Source organism: Micrasema longulum, unplaced genomic scaffold (assembly GCF_059751315.1).
Source record: "Micrasema longulum isolate JH-2025_06_02 unplaced genomic scaffold, ASM5975131v1 h1tg000663l, whole genome shotgun sequence".
In the NCBI taxonomy this organism is placed as follows: Eukaryota; Metazoa; Arthropoda; class Insecta; order Trichoptera; family Brachycentridae; genus Micrasema; species Micrasema longulum.
In genome coordinates, this window is record NW_028277859.1 from 339,053 (window position 1) to 359,894 (window position 20,842).

Here is a 20,842-nt window from a genome sequence, read left to right on the forward strand (position 1 = left end):
TGCTCTTAATGGTAACCCTTTAAACACTTCAGTACTGAAATACAGCGTCGTGAGCTTGTCGCGACCAATCACAAAACGATTTGTGTGGCCATCATAAAAAATAGTTGTCGGTAGTTCCGATTTTTACTGTTTTTTTACTCTTTTTCGACCGACTGAACCTCGTGGTGTAATGGTTAACGCGTTTGCCTACCATGCAAGAGGTCTTGGGTTCGATTCCCGACATGGTTGATAGGAAATATTTAGTTAAAAGGGTGTTTTCGCACTAGAATAATTCATCGTCCCTGGACTGGACCTAAAGCGTAAGACTGATCACCTTACCTTCAAGTAACAAAATTTATTTATTTATGTATCAACGGTTCGAAGAACCTTTTAAAATAAAAAGGTGTACAGAAATAATCACAGCAGTGAACAATTCATTATGTAATAATATAATATGAAATAAAGTTTAATAATTAAATCTAAACAACTTAGTGACAGTAAAATATTAATAAAAAAAAACAGCAAAAAAGTGAAAAAGAAACATAACATATCTAAGATGACAAATAAAAGATAACAATTAACGTGAGAAAGCCTTATGTTCTAAATATAAATATAACAAAGTAAAGTTGAGAATAATTTAACATAAACTTAAAGTGGCTAGTATTTAGCTAGGTAATAATGAAAAAGAAAAACAATGCCAAAATAATACATTATAAATAATAAGTTTTTTAGAGCAATATGAAAACTTAAATAATCTTAATAACACCTTTATTTTATCAGTTGGTTGGAAGAAGTTGGAATTTGGTAATAAATCCACAAGCGTATAATTTATATATACAGGGTGTTCTTTAAACCCTGTCACATCCGAAACCACGATGATCAGTACGGGCAAGAAGACATATTAGGATATTTAAAAAAAAAATTAGAACAAAGAAAACTAAAAAAAATTATGTATTTAAAAAAACATATGGTTGCTTACTTCTGCAGGGGTGAAGCGAGGGGGGCGCGGGCGTGCGGTTGACGATGTATCAGACTTTCCCCTCCCCCTCCTCGTTTCTCCTCTGCAGAAGTAAGCAACCATTTGTTTTTTTTCTATATTTTATTTTTTAAGATTTTAATCATTCTAAAAATTTATTTTAATTTGCCAATATGTCTTCTTGCTCATACTGATCATCGTGGTTTCGGATGTGACAGGGTTTTAAGACCACCATGTATAAAGAAATAAACAAAAATGCGTGTCCAAGAAAACAAAGTTAAATTTAATGATATATTTTTAAATAAATTCATTCATTTTCTATAAAATGACAAGTGAGATTACATTTTAATGGATTAAGTATGTAAAATATCAAAAATTTGTTCGAACTTATTTCCATACCTATGTATCCTGGATATGGGTGAATGCATTTCGAAGTTGAAAATTGATCGAGATATGCTGCGATTGGTGTACCAATGCAGTGCCCTATGCACCATTAGGTGCGGAAAGGGAATGATGATGATGATGATATACCTTAGTAGGTACCTACCCAAATATTCAATGTCTAGCGTCACTTTTCTCAGTCAGCCTACGCAGATACCCCCCCCTATTATACTGCTCGCTTTTCACACTCAGAAATATAAATTTATTTGTGGAAATAGTCCAATACGCACCTGTACCTCTTGAATTTCACGAATCGGCAACAGGCAACGGGTCACGGTTTAATCTCCTGGTAGGTACTAGGTACCTACTCACCGTATATCAGTCTTCGGTAAAATCGTTTACAGACTACAGTTGGCTAGAATCGTTCACAGTGTCCATACACATTCTTACGAATCGAAGTAAGTCGCCTTTATAGTATTGTGAAAACTTATATTATCGGTCGACAAAATGTGTGTTATTTAAAACATTTGATGTTCAATCATCCTCAAAACACCATACAGATCAAGCCTAGGTGTCGATCTTAATGAGGATGATTTCTGACAACTATGTTTAAAATAAATTGCTACGCTAATTAAATCGCGAGTGAGAATTTTGAAAGTTTGTATCATTCTCACTCGGACGTTTTCCGATGTGGTGGATTATCTCTGGAGTGAGAGATGACGAGAGGGAAACGGATAAATTGTGAATATTAAAATAAGCTGTTACATTTTATTTCAAAGTAAAAAGATTTATTCGTAGTGAAGGGAAACCATCGAGAAACCAATAAGAATGCCGTTGTAATAAATATTTATATGTAATATACTCCATTTATCAGTAACTGTCGTGCGATAGTGAATGCTTTCCGGCATTTTATTTTCATTTGATTAACTCGAATATTTGCTCGTTGAAATAAAATAATTAAAGAAATAATTTATTTCATCTTGAGTTATTACTGCGGAAACATGTGATTTCATTCAGGAGTTATATTTTTTTATAAGGCTGCTAAATTTAATGATAAACCACAAAAGTGCCTTGGTGGACTTTTAAAGTATTCCAAACATAATACCTAAAAATGTTCCTACGTACAGTAAACTGTAATAAATAAATGCCTAATGAAAATAAATTAAATCTATAAACTTATAATCGTGTCTGTGATCGTGAAAAGAGAATTCGCATTATTTAAAAAAATAAATTGAGTTTTATTTTATTAAAAAAATGATCTTAAAAGTTCGTGTTATTTTAAATATAATTTAAAAAAAATGTATTTATGATTCCCAATACCTAAAATTTTGAGAGCATTTTTAGTTGTGGATAACTCATCGTTAGAATGGAAATCAATTTGTGGTAGAGTGGGATTCGAACCTCGGACCTCTGATCCGTGACATTACCCGGTACCACAGCCCGGTTCAAAACTAAATAGAATAAAGATACATGTATATTTTTTTGATACCGCTTTGGACTGCATATTTGGTTTAGCATAATAAATAAATAAAGTAGTTTGACAAAATGCGAGAGATGCAATAAAAAAAACAACTATTGACTAAGATTTGTCATTTTGAAAGATAAACCAATACATTTTTTCATGTAGTACCTACGGCTATAGATTATAAGTATTATTACTATGCACCAAACTATTATGGAAAATTTTAAATTTGAAACCTGGGGTGCTATTCTGAACCACTCTCGTTGCACGAGAAAATAGTTTTTCTCGTGTATTTTGTATGTAAATACACGAGATAATACGGCCACGAGAACGTTTGAAATACCAGCCCTGGAAACGACTGCAACATTCTGGGTTACCTAAAAAATCATAAAATGATAAGTTTGTTACTATATTTTTATTTTAAGCTAGAAAGGCACGTATTTGTATACTGGATTACCTATCCCCTACCTTTAATTTGTTTTTTTTTTGTTTTATACTATTTACTATTGTTGACAGTCAATATTTATCTTAATTATTGCTATTTTGGTAGGTTTGAAGATATAGCTATGTAGCAATAAACTCGTCAAATACTGAGATTTAAATAAATAAATTAACGTCTACCACACTAGAGAACTTATAAATAATAATTTAATAAAAAACTTTCTAGGTAAATAAAGTTGACAGGTTCATTATGGAAACAGTTTGTTTATTGATTTCAATGAGTTTTTGTTTCATCACCCGATTTCTTCTTTTTCAGCAGTTTCCTGGCCAATCATGTCGCTAGATGAGGTAAATATATTTTAAAATCTTTTACATACATACATATTACGGAGGTAATTTATTTGCCTCTTGGGTACTTTTCTGAGAATTTAAATCGACATAAAAATAAATGTCGATGCGCATAATTTTGCCGCTTATCTCGACAACTTTCCAATATAACTTTAAATATATTGCGATATCAATAATGACGTATAATATTAAATGCATTGCAGGTTGCTAAGCCACCTTGATTTGGCTGTAACTTGAATTATGATTAGTTTGTTTTTAATATTTCGCCCCGAATCAACATGGATTTCCTAGCGAGTCGGGGCAAGTTCACATGCATGGATCGTTCCTGATTGTGTCACTGCAATCGGTGTCTCTGTATTTAATAATTTTATGTATATGTAATGATAAAAAATTGAAAAACATCCTAGAATGAGGAAATGCGTGTTTTTTTTTTTTTTTTTTAATGGAATAATCCGCTAAGCCTCTATTTTAGAGGCTTGTCAGCAGGTGGGAAAGAGGGAATATGAAAAGATGTGATGAAAAATTCATCACAACACCCAGACCAATTGAGAAAAAATATTTCATGGATTTTTTTCTTGTAACTGGCGGAAATCGAACCGCGACGCCAGTTTCACAGTCGGCCGTCTAACCAACTGCGCCACGACGCCTGTCAATTAATTTATTCAAACTAAACTAAAATTATGAATAAATAATTTTATGTATAGTATTATCAGTAAAAAGATGGGTCGATGACATTGCCTCGATAGCCGGTAAAACATGGAAGATGAAAGCGGGTAATATGTGAGAATGGATGCGTTTGGAAGAGGCCGTAATCCAGCAATGAAGAAAATAAAGCTGAAGAAAAATAAGATGTCTAAAATACTTTACTTATGTTTTTGATTGAATAAAAAATTGTATTAAGCAACGTAAAAATAGGCTGTAACAGAAAAAGAAATAAGATATTATAATATGTGTAGGTACCTTTACCTGACTGGGTTACAAAATGGGCTATAAAACAATTAATATATTATGCTATGCAGATGACGCAGCTATAATAGCCGAGTCTGAGGATGATTTACAAAAAATGCTGTATAAGTTCCACCTAGTATCACAAAGGCTAAACATGTCAATATCAGTGCAAAACAAAAGTCTTTCCGTATCCAGAAACCTATAAGGTGTAAGCTGACTATTGACAACAAGCCAGTGGAACAGGTCATACGTTTCAGATATCTGGGATTAGAAATCTCAAGAAATGGCGATTTGTACGCTGAATTCCGAGAGCAGGTCAACAAAGCATCAACTGTGTAGGGTTTTATAAAGAATGTAATAGGAGAAATAAGGATATGCGTATCGATAGCAAGGTCAGAATAGGTACACAAGACATGTGTGAGATCCGTCATGACGTATGCTGTGACGTGCAGGCTGGCGTACCAAAGGGCTACTTAGAACTGCTGAAATGAAGGTCTTAATAAATAATTATTTTACATTAAAACTAGTTTAAATACAAAATATTTGGGATTCCTAAAAAGCTAACAAGACTCACTAAGATGACAATGTGTAAAACACAATGCTTCGTAAAGGTTCAAAACAGCAAGTCAGATCCATTCCAGACGTACAACGGCCTAAGGCAAGGTGATGCACTGGCATGCCTGCTGTTTTATATTGCTCTTGAAAAATCCATAAGAGATGCAGGAGTAGAAACAACAGGAACTATTTTTAGAAAGACCACCCAGATATTATTATTCCGTAAATAAGTAATAATGATTTGAAGGCTACCATTACTAAGCTAATTTTAATTTCCGCTAAAATATGCAATCGTGAACAATATAAAATAGGTATTTGTTTTTAGACATAAATTTATTTCAAAGTATGATGCGTGTCGTAACTATATTAAAAAATGCGAATAGTTTAAAAAAAAAATACCAAATCATGCTCGAATAAAAAAATAAAAACGGATTTCAAAATGCGTTTTTTTAAAAATATTTTAAAAATAACGTTACGATATATGATCGAACAATAACAACAAACCATCATGCTGTTTCTCCGTAAGGGTAGGCAGAGAGGATAGAACGCCACAACACTCTATCTGTGAATACAGATCTCGCTTCCTCTACATTCATACATCTTCTCATGCACGCGCGCCGATTATTCCGACTTTTGACATGTCCATCTTCAAGTATTTGTTGGATTTGGTCATGCCATGTCTTTCTCGGTCTTCTATTTCTGCATCCATTAACATTCGCGTTGTAAATATTCTTAGCCGTTCTTTCGCTGTCCATTCGTTTTACATATTTAAACCAGCGCAGAGCTCCTTTCTTGATTTCGTCGATAATGCTTGTCTCAGCCTTACATACCTAATGTACGGATCTCAACATTTGTGCATCTATTGTACATAGTTTTACCATACATTCGCCCGAGAGATCGCATTTCAACAGCATTTAGCCTACTTTCATCCCTGTTTTTCCAAGTCCATACTTCGCTCCCATACATCAGGGTCGGGACCACGACTCCGTTGTGAACTGCTAATTTCGCCTCTTGTGACAAACATTTATTTGCCAGGGTTGATTTAAGTGCACCGTTCACTCTGTTCCCGGCACTCACCCTTCTTTCAATATCTTCTCAGTCATTCTATCCCTAATAAACATACTTCCAGATACACAGATTCCTCTACTTGTTTTAGTTTAACTCCATTCACAGTGATTTCACATTTAGTCATACTTTCATTTCTTTCGTAATCGCAAATCACCGTATTTTAATTTTGATTTATCGATAACCTAACAACAAATCTTTTCAAAGTCGATCCTTTATACATTTTAACTGTTAAAAAATGGTTATATTTTTCAATATATTCATTCGTTGTTCATTACAGTTTTAAATGTAAATTGAAATGCAAATGATTTTTCCTTGTCAACCAGCATAAATATTCAGTACTGAGTATTCTGCTAAGTGTTAATATAATATACACAAACGCAATATTTTCAGATTCAAAGTTCAATAGTTTTACACATTTACTCATATTCAGTCCTATAGACAAAACAAGTTTTGTATAATGGAAACACACTTAAGTAACTTTTTTTTAAATAAGGCATTGTTGGCGCAGTAAAAATTGATCACCTTACTTAGAATATTAATTTCTAGCTTTAGAAACAGTACCTATCTAGTTACTAGTTAGACGAAAAATTATATTTTATTATACTTTATAATTTTTTATTTATTTTTATTTTATTTATTTATTTTCTTTCTTTTGACGCCCATGGGGCTTTTACATTATACATACTATATAATAAGAAAAAGTTACACATTAAACATAATTAACATTTTTTCAAATATAAAAATTAAAAAAATATATATTTTTAAAATATAAAAATAAAGTTACATAGTTAACATAATACACTACTAAGACATAATACATACATTATATTATGTTTATAATATAAGGCATAGTAGGATTCAAATAAAACATAATTATTATTATTTTTAATTTTTTTTACACCGGTAAACTAAACTTTAAAGTGAAGTTATCCAAAATGTTGAAAACTGAAAAGGGTTTTATAAACTAAAAATATAAAACATAACACGGGCTAACTTTTAAGCATACATAAATACGATCGAAGATTTATTGACTAGACTCCGTCGCGTCGGTCGCCTTTAGTACTTTGGTCTTGAATATGCTCAATCAGTAACGAAATATATCAACATCGCCATATTCATTACCAAGGCGATGGAGTCTAGCTATAGGTGAATATAATAATGAAAAATAAATACACCAATTAAAAAGGGGAACAACTTAAGAAGCAAAGAAGCAAATTTTCTCTTACCGCGTAGGTACTAGGTTCAATGTACAATACAAAAGCGTACGTAACCCTTTATCCCGTATGATTAATTTTGGTAATATTTAGTAAGAGCTGTTTCAAATAATAATTTATAGCATCTTGTTTAAATATTGACAGTGTTCCGATTTTTGTTGACTTTTAAAATTTACGTAATCTTCCAAGTTTGCGAACGATCTTAAAAATAGAAAATATTATTTTTACAAGCCTTGATTTGAGATACGAAGAAATATGTTCAATAATGTTATGTGTAAATATCTGTAGACATTTTACAAGGCGTAATATATTTTTTGATCGGTTCATTCTTGAATTGAGGGTACACAAAATTTATTGTTTCTCTGTATACATTTTCATAAAATAAAAACATTGGGTAGAATCATTTTTTTTTGTTTGTGACTCAGGTGGAAATAATGCCAGGGCTGGTATTCTGAACGGCATAGCGCGCAAAGAGATCGCTCTGTTAGCGTGTATTTGGTACGTAAATACGCGTTAAAAATGCATTTTCTACCCGCGCCTTCGCGTTCAGAATACCACCCCTGGAGCAATATTTTCAACAGTTTAAAGATGATTTTTAGAAGTCAACAGTGTGCTCATATAATACCTACTTAAAATATTTAAGATAAGTATATTTTATTTCTGCCGCTACGGTCAAGAAATTTTAGCAGTAAAATAAATATTTTTAAACATTCGTTACTATGGGCCGGGCTCGTGGTGTAATGGTTAGCGCGTTTGCCTACCATGCAAGAGGTCTCGGGTTTGATTCCTGACATGGTTGATATAAAATATTTATTTAAAATGTTTTTTTTACACTAGAATATTTCTTATTTTAGACTGGTACCTGGAGCGTAATACAGATTATCTTTCCTTTATGTAATAAAAATGAAAAATATACGCTGCGATTGATGTACCAATGCAGTACTCTATGCGCAATTACGTGCGGAAAGGGAATGATGACTATGGGCTGTTGAACGCTACCGTCTTGGTAATCTAAAAGAAAAATTGAACCGGATTACAGTTAAATATACTGTAAATTCTCTCTTGACTAAACATGCTAAGATGTTTTCTAGGTAAACTTATTTAACGGTAAATCATTGCAGAAACGATCAAATATCATTCACAAATAATATCTAGCCAATGAGGAACTTTAGCCCTACGGGAAATTGAATATAAAAAAAATATTCTAAAGCGCGGTAAGAATTAGAGCATTAAATTATAGGGCAAAGTCTCATGAAAATGTACAAAAAAATATTTTAATAAAAATTAACTACTTTTAACGACGTCACTAGGCATATGAATCAACCAATCATAAGAGAGTTGTGGAAGGTTTCCGGTTTACTTACTGTCAACGGACCAATCGGCAGAATTGACCGAAGAAAGAAGAAAATTTGAAACGTCGCATGCGGATTGGTTTCAGAAATAAAAAACTTTGAAAAACCATAGATAGTGCTGATAATACGATACATTTTTTTTTTAGTTATTGTATTTGTAAACAAGTGTAATTTTGAATGAATAAATAAAACAAATATATATTATTTGCGTGTGCTGTATATTTTTCGTATAAATTGTATTCATTATAACAAAACGGAAATATGTGCATAGGTACCAAAATAAATTAGGGCGCCTATTATCGTGTATCGGGAGTTATATATATATATTTTTAAGAGGCATTTTTTGCGTTTAAAAAAATATGCATTCGATAAAGTTATTAATCACTGTCTATCTTTACGGTAAATTATAGGTGGGGAGAAGATAAGATATCATTTTTTTTTTATTGAATAAATAAAGATAAAAAATAAGAAAGTTGAATAACATATTAACCAAAACCTAGGTACCCATTATTTTTTTTATTGATAATAGTGTAATTAATCATATTGAATGAGATAGCATAAATAATATTTATAATAATAATAATTTTTAATTAATGTTTTCTTGTAACGTGAGTATTTCTATCTTATCTTTTATCACGAATTTAAAAAAAATAAAATGGCGTTGCACATTAAATTTTATGCTATTGCTAATGTCAAGTTGATTTTTTTAAAACAAACTCCACCATTAAACTTTGATGTAAGTACATCGATTTGTATCGACGGTTCTAGTACCCCTTGATACCCATATCTACGCATTAAAAGTGATAAAAAATTTGTTCCACCGAGCAATTTTTTCTTAATTACGATTTATTAAAAATTTAAATCGTAACGAGGCTGGCACTTTTTTTTTAAAGCCTGTTCAAAATATTAGAGAGAAATAAGTCTTGAAGTCGAATGATAAACTTCAGCCCTACGGAAAATTGGATAAAATAAATGTTTTCTTTCGCGCGGTAAAAATTGGACCATTAAATTGTACGGTAAAGTTTCCTGAAAATGTACGAAAAAAACAATCAAAAATATTTTAATAAAAACGAACTGCTTTGAACGACGTCACTGGTTCATATGAATCAAACAATGATAAGAGAGTTATGGAAGATTTCCGGTTTGCTTGCCGTCAATAGACCAATAGCAGAACTGATCGAGAATAAGCGGTAGAGAACTTCTGACGTCACACGCGGAGTTATTTCAGAATCACAAAACTTTAAAAAAATCATAGCGCTGATAAATAAATTTTTTAATAAAGAATTTCGGCTTAGCTTAATAGTCTATTAACAAATTTTTAAAAACCACTGAACTTCCCTACATGACTGTCAGTTTTGAAAACGAACGCCTAGATGCAATTAACATATAAGAGCATCTAGCCCAATTAACATATAAGAGCATCTAGGCATAAAATGTTGCCTCTATAAAAAATCAAGTTACTTATTATATTTATTCCATCGGTTCTACTATCTCCCTAAGTGTACGTATCGAGACGTTAAAAGAGTCGACTTTTTAATCGCTTGGTAGATAAATACAGACGATCGTTAAGCACACGGTCTTGGTAATTGTCAAAATTTGGATGAAAAACATGTTCAAGCGATCATTTTTGGTTTGAATTGGGACTTATAGAGTTTGAAATGGGCAGTTTTTATCACAGACGCTTATTAAAAATAAAAACTAATGGAACTATTTTTAATTTTATTGAAGTAAGGAACGCGGACGAAATTTTCGATTTCGGTCATTCATTGGTTAGATTCGATCATATGACGTCGAGGTGACAAGTCTGTAGAACATACTGGGGTAGATAGAGATAGTACAGAAGTTTAGTGTACCGTCTCGATATGTACAGATGAAGATAGCGTTCATACTCCCGGCACAGGCCCAACCGTGTACTTGCTGGATATAAAAGTACTTAAATACTAATCATTTTCGATACTACCTATTTAAATTATTAATCTGTACTTTTAAAAATAAAATTAAATATACGTACCTGCACATTTTAAATAATAAATTTGCATTGTTTTATAAAGTGTTTTATAAAGATTAACAAATTACAAGAGGGATGGAGAATACCTAAAATAAGGGAATATCGAAGTCTAGGCATTTACAGGGCTCATGACCTGTCATTGGCTGGTTTAAGTGACCACTTTACACACTGTGTAACATTCACCATTCTGCCTATATTTGAACATCTATATTCCTTCAATTCTTTCATCTGTTGATGTTTGTGAAGTTAAAGAGCTGAAACCTTTATTTATGCGGGTGAGATTCATCTAATTGAATTATTTCACCTACATACTAGGCAACGCCTGGAAATATTATTTTTTCAATTTCTATACTTCTTCATGCACCAGGTAATTTATCAACAATATTTTGATCTATATTACCTTCTCTTAAATGTTCTTCATCTCTGTTGTAATATGTTAATATAAACAGCTCCCCTGAGAGTTGAATCCAGTCCTTGTCTACAAAAATTTGGACAAACTCAAAATATTGTTGAATTTATTGCAGTAAAACATTTTCATAAAAAAAAACAGGTTATGCGATGTTTCAGTTATCACCGACATGTTTGAACATTCATATTTCCTCAATTCTTCCATTTGTTGATTTTAGTGTGATTTGTTAATCTTAATGACTCCCGAGGGGGTGAAATCCAGTCTTTTGTCTACGAACATTTGGACAAACTCAAATATTGTTTTATAAAGATATTAATAATTATACAAGAGCGAGATCTCAGCACTGTTTCACACACCCAGAAGCCGTAAAAATCCGAGTCAGAATTCTCCCATTAATAGGGCAATTCGATTGCTAAATACAGCTTCTGCGGATAATATGGATCAATTTTTCTGTACAAATTAGCAGTTTACCAGTTAGCAGTTGTCTGATTTCTATTCATAAATGTATAAATTGTGTTTAAAAGTCTACATTACGTGATGGGTTAAACACCCCGTCAGGTAATGCAGACTACAGTTGTCAAATAAATAAATAAAATTGTAAAGCAGGTTCCCTAGAACGGGCATCTATTACGAGTGTGCCCATGTGAGGAGAGCCTCCTATAATATCATAAATATTTTGTTTTGGAATGATATTTAAAATAAATAAATACACCTAAAGGCGATTAAATTTTAATGAATCTAAAGATACTTATATATAAATAAAAAATCTAAATAAAGACAAAAAATGTATAATATATTTTTATAAAAAGGTAGGTAGGTGCCTACTTAACCGTTTCCCTGAAAAAAAGGGCCCTTTATTCCGTGAATCAATTTAAAGTAATTGCACATTTTAAAGAAAATATTATATTATGTTTTGTCTGTAAGTATGGATATTAGCACGGAACATTAAAGAAAATACAGTTTTTATCTATTCTAATAAAATTACAAAAAAATCATTTAGAGTTGTCTCGTTTATTCATATTTCTAACACTTTGAGTACCGGCCGAATACACGTAGAATTTACCCCGTGCCCGGCCCATTTTTGTAAAATTTAATGCTTTGTGAAGGATTTCTTAAAAGTGTCATAATTATGAAAATACTACGTTAAATTAATTGAAACTTCTCATACTTATTTAAAATAATTCAATAAGTATTTTTTGTATGATAGTTTTGCCAACATTGGCCTTTATGGAGAGCCACATTGCGCATTGCAATGTTTGCAAATATACAGGGCCTCACTCCTTTTTTGTGTTTTTTATCTCGGAGCCGTGTAAACACATGATTATAATAACCATGCGTTGTGTCCCGGTCCCGTGTTTTCACGTGGTTTACCAGGAGCGAAAAGGTACTAATAAATGCCACTAGATGTCAATTAAATGCACTTTTTTAGACAGCTGGTAAACCACGTGAAAACACGGGACCGGGAAACAACGCATGGTTATATAATCACGTGTTTTCACGGCTCCGGGATGCAAAGTGTTTTAATAAATATTTACTAACCGAAACACGTTTAAAATATTTTGTTTATTTTAATAATAATTATAAATCACTAAAAAGTTAAGTAATATTGCTCTTTGATCTCATCTATTGGTGTTGCATTTGAGATTACGCATCTACATACGAATATCTACGTAGAGTATTTAAATATGTTTTGCTCTATTGTGCAGTTTTTTTGTGGTTATAATACGTATTATACATAAATTTCAATTTTTGTTTAACATAAAAACATGCTGCATTGCAAAAGTTAAACATTGTTCATATATTGTATAATATCGATACGTAGGTATATATTTATAATATAAGCAGAATTAGGAATACATTTTATGAATAATATAATATTTAGTTTATTGCTAAGATTGTTAAGTGACGTAGGTTGAGCTTTGAGCTTCGTGTATCATTGGCGGTGTAAAAGAGTCATGACATTATGTTATCCATTTTTTGAAGATAATATTATATTTTTCTGCTGGAAAATAAATTATGAAAGTTGAGTAAATTAGCGCATTTGAGTAGGGTGCCTATATAAATATAACATTATTTTTGAAAAAACGTTTAGTAGAATGCAGAATTATTCTGTTTAACAGATGGACATTGTGTCAAATACCTGTGGTCTGTGATTTTACTCTTTTGACTGATGAATTGGCTTTCCGTAAACCGGAAATCTATCACAACACTCTTATCATTGGTTGATTCAAAGGCGTTCAAAGCAGAGCGTTTTTATTATTTTTCTCATACATTTTCAAGAAACTTCGCTGTTCAATTCAATAATTTCTTACCTCATTGCGTTTGGTTAAGAAACATTTTCTATCATTATTTTTGCCAATATATCTTATAAATATTCATTTCGTATGATACTTGCTTCTTGTTTAGATTTTTTGTTCCATATCCTGAAACGACTATTCTTAATTATATGCTTGAAACGTATTTTTTTTGTTTCGGTGGATATGGTACAAATAAACACAAACATTATTTTCGATCAAAATACTTTTTTGTTTGTAAATATATATTTTTTGGAACGTAAGGGTGGTATTATTAGTATATTTCTATTTAAATATGAATATTTATTTTTGTAAATAGGTTCCTACGTAAATTGTACTCATTTTTTTATTTATTACAATGAAAAAAATATATAAAATGAATATTTGTGAATCTTTACGAAAGTAACTGTTGAAAAAGTGATTCAATTTTCGAATAATAATACAAAGTCATCAAAAATAAATCAAAATAATTCTAGGTTACAAGTTACAACCAAATAAATACATTAATAGTGAAACAAGGCACGTAAACTAATAAAACACTGCTCTCTGGATTAAAAAAAACAACAACAATACATCAGTTGTTCGATGAACTTCCTAACGATATTCTTGTTTCATAGTGGAATATCTCTAACAAAAACATTAATATACATATGTATAAAGATCCGAAATTTGCTATGTGCGTAATTAAGTATTTTCCTATTATTTTATTAATTCTCGGTAACCGCTAAAAACGTTATTTTTTTCCTATACCCATTAAGCACATAGAAAAATGAAACACGACAAAAAAATGAACACAAAGAGATGAAACATGGTGTTGGTCAATAAATCTTAACTTAAAATAACATGATACAAATTCTAAAGCAAAAATCAAATTAGTATTCATCGTCCCAAACACCCAAAAATACTTCCAACTAAAAATGATTTAATAAGTACAGGTACTTACTTTTAGTCTTCTTAGAAATTCTAGCGGGAGGAAGAGAAATGTCCAATAACGAAATATTATTATCACAATAAATCAAGTAAACTGAGTATTGGTTTGTTTTTGTCCACGTTTCTCCAGGCAAAAGACCCAAAGCCATTGGTGGAAAAGGATCTGAAACAAATCCATACGAATTACAATAAAACAAGGTAAAATTATTACTATTTCTTTGTGCTATATAGGACAAACCAACGCAATATATACAGGTGTTCTTAAAACCCTGTCACGTCCGAAACCACGATGATCAGTATAAGCAAGAAGACATATTGGCATATTAAAATATTTTTTTAGAACGAATACAATTTAAAAAAATAAAACATCAAAAAAGCAAATGGTTGCTTACTTCTGCAGGGGTGAAACGAGGAGGGGAAAGGGGGAGTCTGACACTTCTATACTCTAAAAACACTGCGCTGCGCTCCCCTCACTTATCCCCTGCAGAAGTAAGCAACCATTTGTTTTTTTTAAATATTTTATGTGTAAAAAAATATTTGTACTAATTTTTTTTTAAATATGCTATTATGTCTTCTTGCCCATTGATCATCGTGGTTTCGGATGTGACAGGGTTTAAAGAACCCCTGTATATAAATAATTTTTTTTTGTGGATTTGGAACAAAAACTATGTTATTTTAGAAGTTAGTAGTTTTTTCAACAAAGCAATACAGCTATTGTTTTACATAAAAAGTAAAATTTGTATCTAGTCTGTATCACAAATCAATACTAATACTGCACTAAAACTCCATTGTACACTGCAATTGACATATTTTTTATCAGCAATCATATTTAACATCAAATACCATTTAATATTATGTAAAAAGCAAATACACATCACGTTTCTTTTCGGTTTATCTCCTTTTACAGCAAAGACATCAATCACTGCAGCAAAGTTGATTGCCAGGACGCGCCGACTGCCAGCGCCCTTTTTTTTATTTGTTATTATAACATAAATCCTTTCTTTTTTATTTCCCGACAACGATCCGGATACTTGACAATCCGGATGAGCGGAGTTCTGATAAACGGAGTTCTACTGCACCATTAAAATGGGTATAATCCATAAGTTAATTCAGTTTATTGTCAGTGGAGATTACCGTGATTGACCGTGACCGTTTACTTTATTATATCATAGCGTGTCGCTCTCAAATTAAAAATAACTTGGCACTGTTCACAAATAATAATTATTGAATAGCGGTTGTCAGATAAAAAGTATCAAACTAAGTTTATCGCATGTTTCATGACTTTGTTTGTAACCGCATAGCCTTTCAGAACGTCATGCAACACTTGATATTGAGGAATAACTTGTTGTGTCGATGTTGGTTGTGAGTTGTGAATAATGGAAGACCAATTAAAACATCAATCTATGATACCTAGAACCATTTTGTTTTCTGTACTTTCTCTTTAGATATTTTCTCATTAGATATTAATCCCCCTTTAGTAATATACTAATGCCGTTGTTTCATGATTTATTTATACTTTTACATTGTATGTATTATTTTTTATACAGAATAATGTTTTCTTACTGCCCCGTGCAGAGGGAAACATTTTACAAAATGTGAAACATGACTTAGATTAGCTATTTAACAAAGTTAACATTATAATAACAATAAAAAAACGTGTTTAATCCAATTGGATTAATTGACCTAATTAATTAACCTAATTATCATTAAAATAATCAACAATAAAAAACTAAAATAATCATAAAAAACATAACCAATTTATATAGACCAATAGAACAAATTTCATAAACAGTACACACATTTGACCTATTTGGCTTGATCCACTCATCGATCCGTGTGCAACCCACCTCCATTATCCATTTCTTAGTAGCAATTTTATATTGTGAGAACTTACTAATTGTCCTTATGGACAATGGAAGTAGAATGTGCACTTTAACCGAGTAGTAGGCCAATCCCCTTTGACCGAAGGTTGTATTTATTTTTTTGCAGCATCAGGGTGGAATATCTAGAAACTCTTGTATTTGTAACGGAAGGTAGATAATAATGTTTACGTGCGTATAGTAACAAAGCTTTTACATAAAATTGTTTTATAGATTTTACATTAAGATTTTCAAATATACCGAGGGAGCTAGTTCTGATTGGGACACTTAACACTTTGTATCATAACCACGCGTTGTGTCCCGGTACCGTGTTTTCACGGGGTTTACCAGCTGTCTAAAAAAGTGCATTTTATTGACATCTAGTGACTTTTATTAGTATTTTTTCGCTGCTGGTAAACCACGTGAAAACACGGGACCGGGATACAACAGATGGTTTTTATAATCACGTGTTTACACGGCTTCGGGATACAAAGCACAATAAAAGAGTGAGGCCCTGTATATATGCGAGCATTGCAATGCGCAATGTAGCTCTCCATAAAGGCCAATGTTGGCAAAACCATCATTCAAAATTTACTTAATTAATTATTTATTTTAAATCTAAGAAGTTTCAATTGATTTAACCTATTATTTTCATAATTATGACACTTTTAAGAACCCTTCACAAAGCATGAAATTTCATAAAAATGGGCCGGGCACAGGGTAAATTCTGTGTGTATTCGGCCGGTGCTCAAAGTGTTATAATTTTTATTAAAGCTTTTTGTGCAATTGTTATTTGCTTGATCTGTGTGTCATTTGCACATCCACATCCTAATATCCCATATTCCAAAACTGATTGAGTTTTTGCGTAATATATTTTTACATGTTCTTTTAGGCTAATTATATTTCTTATAGTTTTAAAAAGGTAAATTTGCTTTTTCAATTTATTTTTAATGTGTTCAATTTGATTAGTCTATTTTAAATTCCCATCCATATAAATTCCCAAATATTTCATTGAATCTACTCTGTCCAATGATTTACAAATACATTTAATATTCGGAATTTGGTTACTGTAATTACAGCTGTGAATAGTTAAGGAAAGATTTGGATTACATATATTTTTATTATTAATTTTAAATGTCATGTGTTTTGTTTTTGAGTGATTTAGTGTTAGATAATTTGAGCCTTTTTTTTGTCATTCAGTTTAAGTCATTCTTAGCCTTTCCAAATACAATATCCCATTGAGCCAGATTGAGTCAGGAAACAAAATAATTAGGTAGGTATGTCACTAATTCCTACAAAAAAGAAATATGTATGTAAATGTGGAATTTACTTTCCATTTCATTTTTCATTTATCGCAATATTTCAATGTTAATTTTATGATAGGACGCCGAAATTATTATGAAGGAAACGACAAATTATTTTCGATTGAGAATTTCAATTCGCATACTTTGTTATCTAGATTAAAACAAAACATTTACGAGGTAATCATAAAAACAGGTTTCATTAACGTTAAAATAAACAAACAAAATGTCTACGTAAGAAACAACAGCGTTAAACAATATAATATTATGGACCCCGGACTTTGGACTGATTGCTATTGGATCTCCTGATCCGGAGTCCGCAATAATAACTCATAATACTGTTCACTTCCAACCCACTGGAAATGGGTAAAATAATTTGTAATGACTTGTTTAAAATACTTTTATGTGCCTATTTAATATCTCATCACATCGGTATATTTTTATAACAATACCTACGTATTATAGGCGAGAGTTTTTTTCCTTTGAAAACTGAAAGTTGTCAAGAAATGTCTTATTATATCTGCCCGTCAACCGATATATTCAAGTGATTTAATTATGCACATACTTAGGTAAATGTAAATAATACATAAAACCAGTTTGATCAAAATAACGACGCACCAACATACATGATTATTTCTGTTTGAACGAATGTTCATACGAGTAGTTTACAAAGACCTTATTTTACTAAAGGTCGAAAGCCATGTGTTTCGCATAGTTTTAGACGTAAATAAAAGTGATACCGTGAAACCGCCCAATTTTGCCCGCTTTTTTACAATTATGTTGATTTTCTCAAAAAAAAAGAAAGTTATGCTTTACTTTTTAATTACTAAGAATGACTTTGGTAATCATTGAATTGGGTTACAATTGTAAATTCAATGCGATTCCAAGAAATAAAAAAAAATGATGGCGGGCAAAATTACCTCCATATTCGTCCATGTTTGCCGGCAACCATTATTTGTTGAATTGTAGCTCATATGGCGTTCTTGTCTAATAACTATTTTATTGAATTATCAATTCAAAGACAAAATTTTCGTTTGAAGATATTTTCAATGGCTAACTATTAAAATATTAGTCTAAAAACAAGTGGGCAAATTTACCCCCCGAGCTCTATTCGTTTTCACACAAGCAATTTATAAGTCTTCCATTTATTAGCAATTTATAAGGGTTGCCAAAATCTGGTTGATAACTTAAGAAAAATTAATAAATCTTGTTTTTTTAAAGAATTTTTTTATTTAAGTACGCATACCAATAATCCTAGTCTTAATTACCTAAATGACCATTTTTAATATCAGGTAGGTACACACATTTTTCGAAATGGAAAATACTCATACCTATGTTGTGAGAAATAATAACTGTTTCAGGAATATAGTTAATGAACAACTAAAAAAGGTTAAAACCAGACGACATCAATTTTAAAAATTAATAGAAATTATTTCGGAATCTAAGTCCATAGCCACGAAAGTGAAAAAATATCGTTTGAGGGTGAATAATAACTGGTTAACTCCCGATATAATGAAAACAATCAATTATAGAAACAAATTGTATACCATGTAAAAAATAAAAAATGCTTCAGAAACTTTTAAAAAGCAACACAAGGAATATAAAAACACATTATCAAATGATTTAAGAAAGGCAAAGAAGAATTAATTTAAATTATCCACAATAATGATAATACCACGTTAAATTATCCACAATAATGTTACCACATCTTGATAACTGTTTTCTACCGTTTTTATTCGATTTACTAGTTGAAAATGGATCAAAAATAGAAAAGTTATATTTTTCCTCCACCGCATTTAATAAAATCCAAAAAGAATTATTGTTTATTATCTATTGTTGGGTTTTGAGAATTTTCGATTTCAGAGGTTTCCTACTAAAAACAAAATATTTTAATGTGGATAAAAAGTTATAAGGAAGCGGATCATATTCTATGTAGATTTTAGAAAATAAAATATTAGATATAATATAACATAATAAAATGCAGTGACTTACATTAGAAACGCATATTTTTCAAAAATTGTCTATTTCAGATATTAAAAATAATAATTATTCAATCTCAGTGATAATTTTTGTAACATACTAGAATAAGGATTCCAGTGGTTTTATTATATTTCTTTAGTGATTAACGGAATATCAAACTAAGCCAATTTAAACATAAATAAATATGTATCGTATTCTCATCGCTTTGATTTTGTAATTTAAAAATTATTTCACCAGGACGTCACAAGTTTTAGTCGGTGAGTTCTGCTGATTAGTGGATTGGCTTCCCGGAAACTGAAAATCAATCACATCATTGGTTAATTCGGTAAAACTTATGATGTAGTTCAAAGAAGTTCATTTGTATGAATTTTTTCATACATTTTCAGGATTCTTCTCAGTACAATTAAATTTTAACTTAAATTTTTACTTAAAACATATTTTGTATCCAATTTCCCTTAGCATTGAGTTTTCTCATTACAGAACAATCTTTAGTTCCGAAACATGTAATTTTATATTACTTGTTTATAATTTTTGATTTATTTTTTGTATTTACAGAGATTTAATGCTGCCGCTGATAAAGCTAAGAGCTTCACCAAAAGGCCAACTGATGGCGAGCTTTTAGAACTGTACGGATTGTTTAAACAAGCAACTATTGGTGACAATACGACTGGTAGGTACTTTCCTGTATAGTTATTTATATACATATTTTATTATTGAAGAGTCAATGAACAATAAGTATGTATGTAAAATATGTATTTTCATGACTAAAACATTTGGTGTTAAAATATAAATAGTTAAAAAAATATTAAACAAAAATAAACAGATGGAAGAATTTAGGAAATACTTTTGAACACTGACAGAATTGTGAATCTTGCACAGCGTGTAAAGTTATCTTTTAAACCTGTCAACGATCGGTCATAAAATTTGTAAATGTCAAGACTTTAAACCTCAAGACCTCAAAAAAATACTCTATCTCTGTTGGATCTGTCATAAAAGTACTGTCTACGTAAATTATTTTTCTTCACAACTCTTTTTGTTAAATAAAAACTTTTATTTACAGCTAAACCTGGAATGTTAGACTTAAAAGGAAAAGCAAAATGGCAAGCATGGCTAGACAGGAAAGGCCTAACACAAGATGCTGCTAAGGAAGCCTACATTGCCCTTGTTGTTAAACTTTCTACAAAATATAACTAAATAATTAGTATTTATTATAAGTGTTTTTTACTGTAAATAAAACTTCATCAAAAAGTGAAACAGCAATTTTATTTTTCTAAATTTTTGTGCTCTGGCAAATGCTACATAGTATGGTATACGATAATAGGCAGTAAATAAAATAG

General features: G+C 31.0%; 1 protein-coding gene across 2 annotated transcripts; it reads left to right on the forward strand.

Annotated features, from left to right (window-relative positions):
* The first annotated feature begins 1,678 nt into the window (after nucleotides 1-1,678).
* On the forward strand, nucleotides 1,679-20,759 carry LOC148279829 (acyl-CoA-binding protein homolog). Of its 2 annotated transcripts, none has more exons than XM_088229358.1 (4): nucleotides 1,679-1,794; nucleotides 3,556-3,587; nucleotides 20,061-20,175; nucleotides 20,566-20,759. In XM_088229358.1, exons 2-4 carry the CDS (start codon nucleotides 3,573-3,575, stop codon nucleotides 20,697-20,699), a joined length of 264 nt encoding a protein of 87 aa, XP_088085484.1. In that variant the 5' UTR covers nucleotides 1,679-1,794; nucleotides 3,556-3,572; the 3' UTR covers nucleotides 20,700-20,759. The 2 variants fall into 2 exon arrangements, with proteins under 2 accessions (XP_088085484.1, XP_088085485.1); XM_088229359.1 differs by having other exon boundaries at nucleotides 1,686-1,794; nucleotides 3,559-3,587.
* Nucleotides 20,760-20,842: the final 83 nt, after the last annotated feature.